This window comes from Emiliania huxleyi, assembly GCF_000372725.1.
Source record: "Emiliania huxleyi CCMP1516 unplaced genomic scaffold EMIHUscaffold_329, whole genome shotgun sequence".
Lineage (NCBI taxonomy): Eukaryota > Haptophyta > Isochrysidales > Noelaerhabdaceae > Emiliania > Emiliania huxleyi.
Window position 1 is genome coordinate 20207 of NW_005199530.1, and position 5760 is coordinate 25966.

The 5760-nt window shown below is 69.8% G+C and overlaps 3 protein-coding genes across 3 annotated transcripts in view; 2 read left to right on the plus strand and 1 right to left on the minus strand.

The window, feature by feature from the left end:
* Positions 1-732, minus strand: part of EMIHUDRAFT_241307 (hypothetical protein) — a gene marked incomplete at both ends in the record, with an annotated part of 2149 nt that extends 1417 nt beyond the window's left edge. Inside the window, 2 exons of the mRNA XM_005773710.1 lie at positions 5-55; positions 353-732. Coding sequence (XP_005773767.1) covers positions 5-55; positions 353-732 — 431 coding nt within the window. The remainder of the gene's footprint in view (positions 1-4; positions 56-352) is intronic.
* Positions 733-1180: 448 nt separating this feature from the next.
* Positions 1181-3122, plus strand: EMIHUDRAFT_241308 (hypothetical protein; the record flags this gene model as incomplete). Its single annotated transcript, XM_005773711.1, has 4 exons — positions 1181-1894; positions 1998-2153; positions 2247-2279; positions 2475-3122. The coding sequence occupies 4 exons, from the start codon at positions 1181-1183 to the stop codon at positions 3120-3122; spliced, it is 1551 nt and encodes a 516-aa protein (XP_005773768.1).
* A 1097-nt stretch (positions 3123-4219) lies between these two features.
* Positions 4220-5613, plus strand: EMIHUDRAFT_241309 (hypothetical protein; the record flags this gene model as incomplete). The annotated part of the gene is made up of 3 exons (XM_005773712.1): positions 4220-5230; positions 5363-5418; positions 5568-5613. The coding sequence occupies 3 exons, from the start codon at positions 4220-4222 to the stop codon at positions 5611-5613; spliced, it is 1113 nt and encodes a 370-aa protein (XP_005773769.1).
* Between the last annotated feature and the right edge of the window lie 147 nt (positions 5614-5760).

Below are 5760 nucleotides of genomic sequence, written 5' to 3' on the forward strand. Positions count from 1 at the left end.
CGACTCGAGCCGCTGCAGCGCGGTGAGGTCGCGCCGGCCCGGCTCGGGCGCCGGCCTGGGCAGCGACTCCGACGGAGTCGAGGCGACGGCTGGGAGGTCGCGCGCCGCAGGCGTGGACGGCGTGTCCGGCGGGGTGGGCGGCACGGGCGGGGTGGGCGGCATGGGCGCGGCGGCCGGCGCACGCGCCTCCTGCTGCGGAGGGTCAAAGGAGAGGGCCGTGGGCGGGGGGCCGTCGCCCGCGATCCGCACTCGCACTGCGGCCGCCGCGGCGCGGGCGATGTTGCCCGAGGAGGGGGGCGTGGCGAGCGAGGAGCAGCCGAGGGCGGTGCGGCTTAGCGGGGTGGCTCCGAACCCCGGCTGCCGGCGCAGCTTTGCGGGCGACTGGCAGTCCACATTCTCAGTGACGAGCGCCGCGTCGGCCACTTTCGTCTTGGACTCGGGCGGCACCGTCGACGCGGGCCGATCGGCGGACTCGAGGTTCAGAACTGCGCCGATGTCCAAGTTGTTGTCGGTCGCTCTGCCGGGCGCTCCGGCGACCGCCTCGGCCAGCGCCGGCTCGAGCGAGCGCCGCCGGCTTGGAGTCGGTCGCTCGGGCGTCGACCGGAGCTTGTCCAGCGCAGTCGGATGCTTGGCGAGGCTGGGCGGTGTGCGCGGCAGCACCTTCGACCTGCTGCTCGCCCGCGATGCCGCGGTCTGGCGCAGGTAGCCGGGCGACGCGCGAGGCTCCACCATTCGATGCTCTGTTTGAACTCACTCTTGCGCATATTTTTTTTTCGTGCCTCCTCATTTGACGTTTCAAGACCCCGGTGTGTGTGTGTGTGTGTGTGTGTGTGTGTGTGTGTGTGTGTGTGTGTGTGTGTGTGTGTGTGTGTGTGTGTGTGTGTGTGCGTGTGCGTGTGTGTGTGTGTGTGTGTGAAGGGTTGCGCGAGCACATGCAGGCTAAGCACCCGCGAAACCGTATGGGCACGAACCGCGGAAGAGAATTCACGATCCCGTTTTGTTGTGGTGCATAGTAGCAAGACGTGCTCTAGACAGCTAAGGGCTAAGTAAGACGCGAGAATGGCGGGAGAATCTCTCGCAAATGACCAGCGAAGGGCGCAGTGAAAAACATTAAAACAAATCTTGCAATCGCCTTGTAGAGCTCTATTCATGGTTAGGCCCACCCTCGGTGAACTGGTTCATGAAGCGCTTTGCTCGGCCAGTCCTCCTCCTCCTCGCCGCCGCCCTGCCGCTGGGCGTCGCCGCGGCCGCCTGGCACCACGCCGGTCCGCGCTCAACGCGGAGCTCTCGGGCGGCGGCGCTTCGGCAGCAGCTTCCGGCCGCCCCGCCGCTGCCAGAGGAGGGCCACGAGATTGAGGTGCGGTGCGAGCGAGTCGCGTACGGCGGCCTCGGCATCGCCCGGACGGACGCGGGCGCGACGGTGATGCTGAGTGACCACACCGTGCCTGGCGAGCTGGTCCGCGCCTTGGTCACGCGGCGGCGTCGGCGGCACGTCGAGGCGCGGACGACGGCGGTGCTCGAGCCGGGCCCGGCGAGCGTGGCGCCGCCTTGGTCTGAGCTCTTTGCGTCGTGCGGCGGCTGCCAGCTGCAGCGCATGGCCTATGCAGAGCAGCTCGCTACCAAGCGCCGGTGGGTGATCGACGCCATCGCGCGCTGCCCTGGAGGCGCCGCGGCGGTGCTCTCCCGCGCCTCTCCCGCCCACGCCTCTGGGGCGGGGCACAGCGCGACGCCGGCGGCGCTGGCGGCGGCGGCGCTCGAGCCGATTGTGCGCGCGACGGTGCCGTCGCCGAAGCAGACGCGCTACCGCAACAAGGCCACCTTCTTCTTTGCCCCCTCCGACAGCGGCCTCGGGCTTGTGGTCGGCTCCAAGGCGGCCGACGACGCGGGCCGAGTGGTGCCGATCGGCGCGGCTGCCGGCTGGCGAAGCCTCAGGAGGAGACACGTCCGTGAGGGTTTCCCGGAGCCTCCCTGCAGGCGGAGAGGGCTGCCCGCTGCAGGCGGAGGAGGCGGACGCCGTGCTCGCCTCCGTCGCGGCGTGGGCGAGGCGGACGGCGCTGCCGAGCTTCGACGTCCGATCCGGAAGGCGCGGCGAGGGCGCGTTGTGGCAGGCGGTCCTTCGCACGGCGGGCGCCGGCGCGGGAGGCGGAGCGGCGGTGCAGCTCGAGCTGGTCACCGCCGGCGCCGCCAGCTCCGCCGCCCTCGCCGCCCTCGCCGCCCTCGCGGCGTCGCTCCTCGAGGCGCACGAGCCGCTCGTGCGAGTGCTGCACACCGAGGCGCCGGTGCCGCCGCCGCCCGACACCGGCGCTTCGAGGGGCCGACGCCGCCAGCGACGCGGCGCCTCTCCAGACGCGTGTGCGGAAGCGGTGGCGGTGCTCGCCGCGCGCGGCGGCGGCGACTCCCTCGCCGTGGCGGTCCAGCGGCCGGGCGGCGGCGCGCCGCTTCGCTTCGAGGTTCCTCCGCGAGGCTTTTGGCAGGTGAACGACGGGGGGACGGACTTGCTTGTGCGGCTGGTTGCCGACGGCGTCGCTCTCGGGCTCGCGTCGGGGCGGGGCAACGAGCTGCCGGTGGCGGCGCACGGTGCGGGGCGAGAGGCGGGGCGAGAGGAGGAGCGGCGGCCAGTGGAGGAGGCGCCTCGCCGCCTCGCCCTGGTCGACCTCTACTGCGGCTCGGGGCTCTTTGGCGTCTCCCTCGCCTCGACGACCTCCTTCGCGAGCGTGCTCGGGCTCGAGCTCGGCGCCGAGGCGGTGGCCGCGGCGGAGGCGAACGCGGCGGCCAACGGAGTGGGGGCGCTGTGCCGTTTCGAGGCCGCCGACCTCGCCTTCTCCGGCAGGCCGCCGGCCGGCCTCGCAGCCGCCCTCGCGCCCGGCGGAGTCGACCTCGCGGTGGTGGTCGACCCGCCGCGTGCGGGACTGAGCGGCGCGATGCGAGGTGCGCTGCGGCGCTCGACCTGCAGCGTGCTGGTGTACGTGTCTTGCGACGCGCAGACGCTCGGCCGAGACCTCGCGGCGCTGTGCGGCGCCGAGGGCGCCGGGACAGCCTTTCGGCTCGCGAGAGCCACGCCCGTGGACCTGACGCCCCACGCGGCTCGTGTCGAGACCGTGTGCGTCCTGTCGCGAGCGTGATTTCCTGTCGGACTCCCGCTCCCGCGCATTTGCCCATTGCTAGGTCACTTGGAGTGCACATCAACACAATATCACAATCACATCTTCTTCTCCCAGGTAGGTAGGTAGAAAGGTGAAGAACAGCCAGGCTCGGACTGGACACCAACGCGGTATGGGTGGACGCCAGACAGATGATGACGACACGCACGAGCGACACACAGACACAAACAAGCTCACAAGACACACAGCCAGCTGGCTGCCACACACCCTGAGTTGGCGTACACATAACTCAAGGCCACATCCTCCCTGTCGCCCCCCCCAGCACTCCAAGGTGCCAAGAGAAACAAACAAGGGCACAACAAACAACAGACGACAGGAAGTGACACGATGTGACTTGTGAGGCTAGAGCAGCATGCTCCACCTCTAGCAATCTCTCCGGCCGGCGAGGCATGGGCGAGACCGTATGTGGGGTCTAGTGAGGTGTCTATGGACGCCCTCCTCATGGGCTAGCTGCCTGCGGCTAGCCCAAATCTCGCACTCACGGACAGTGACAATCAAATGGGTGAGTGTTTGCGAGCTGAGGCGCGTGTGCTAATTCTAGGCCGCACGTCGTGGCACTATGACGTAGGTAGACGTGCGACTGCAGCGCGCCCACCACAGTCTCGGTGGGGCGCGTGTTAGCGATAGAGTTGCGGGGAGAGCCATTCCCGACTTTTTGGAGGCGGCCCCCACGCCACGGGTGCCAGCCGTGCCTTCGCGGGAGTCGTCTCCCGAGCCGCGTCCCGTCGGCACTGTCCCCGAGTGGTCCCGCCTTGGCGGCACACACTCTCGACCAGGACAGTCCTGCTGACGGGAACGTGTCGCGCGCCGGCGACATTGCGGCGTGGTTGTTGTGAAGCGAAGATGGCACGACCACCGCCCTGCTTCGTAGACCGGGCAAGGAGGGGCCTGCTCCCGTTCCGCGAGGAACAGGAGGTCTCCCCCCCTCCCCCGGCCTGAGCAGCGACAGGTGGACGGCAGCCCCTTGAGTCGAGGGCGGCTCTCCCACTCTCGCCCCAGAAAGAAAAACGAAGCTAGAGCTCCGCAGTCAGTGCACCGGCCGAGTCCTCAATACAAGCATGAGCTCCTCCCCTGGGAGCCAGCCCGGTAAACGGCAAAACGTGTGGCAGTCGCCGCCGCTCGACGTCGTCGAGCCCATCCTGTTCGCGCTGAGCTGGTACGACAGCTGGCACGCGTGCGGCGACAAGCGCGGCGAGCAGCACTGGACAGAGGACCAGCGTCTGGCGGCCATGTACAGGCACTCCGGCGTGCTTGCACGAATTTGTATGGGGCTGTCCAGCTCGGTGCGTGCGTGGCGCTCGCCCCTCCGCGAGGCCAACTGGGCGCTGGTCTGCCGCACGAACAGCGCCCGAATCGACGACGAGGCGGTGCACTCCATCTGCACAGCTTGCCCAGCGCTGACGGCACTCGACCTCTCCAGCACGATGATATCGGACGCGGCGCTGTACGAGATCGCTCGCAGCTGCCCGCGGCTGCAGCGCCTGAGCCTGCAGCGCAACGGCTCCGGCGGCAAGCACTTTAGCGACGCCGCCCTCTCCGCCGTCGCCGCGGGCTGCGCCGAGCTACGCTCGCTGCACCTCGGCAACCTGTTGCTCGCCAGCAACCTCCTGGTTTCGCCGTGGGCGGTGTCGCTCACGTCCCTCAACCTCACCGGCTCCGCGTGGCTCTCGGACAGCGCGGTGCGGCGGCTGGCCGCGTGCGCGTCGCTGCAGGAGCTGTGGCTGAGCACCTGCAGCGGGCTGCGCGATGGCGGGCTGGCGGCGATCGCGTCCTCGTGCCTGCGGCTGCGCCTCGTCGACGTCTCCAACTGTCGCCGCGTGAGCGATGAGGGCGTGTGCTGCGTCGCGGCGCTGCCTCTCCTGTCGCACCTCGAGCTCGCGGGCTGCGCGGGCGCGGCGGACAGCCCGCTGCTGGCGCTCGCTCGGCGCGAGGCAGGCCGGCGGCTGGCGTACCTCGGGCTGAGCAGCCGCAACGGACACTTGGCCATCTCAGAGGAGGGCCTTGTCTCGCTCGCTCCCGCGTGCGCGTCGCTCACCCACCTCAACCTCGCCAGCTGCAGCGCGGCGGGGGTGGGAGGGGGCTGCCCACTGTCACCGCTCCCTCCCGCTTGAGCCGCCGTCGCGGCCCTCGTTCGTCCCACTGGCTGTTGGCCCGTCTGCACGTTACCTCCATTATCCCTCCTCCTCCGCGACTCCCTCAAGGCTGGCCGGGCCTCCTTCCACCCAGCGAAGAGCTTCCTCAGGCTCTTCTCCGAGAGGTCATCTACCAGTGTGCTGGCAACACCCCCCCGACGGCTGGGGCTAGTGCATCGTACCCGTCCTCATCCAGCACCCTATAGCGTGAGCCCTTCAGCGCAGCGCCATGCGCTATTCTCAGCGTGGTGAGCGCGCACGCGCCGCGCCTCAGGGTGCTCGATCTGAGCGGTGCGACGAGTGCACCGCGGAGGGTCTGATCGAGGTGTGCCGCCGCTGCCCCCTCCTCGAGCGGCTGCATCTCGAGGGGTGCGACGCGCTCACACCTGCCGCGGGGGCGGCCGTCGCCTCGCTCTCGCGCCTCCGGTACCTCGGCACCCACATGGCATGGCTGCTCCGACCCAACG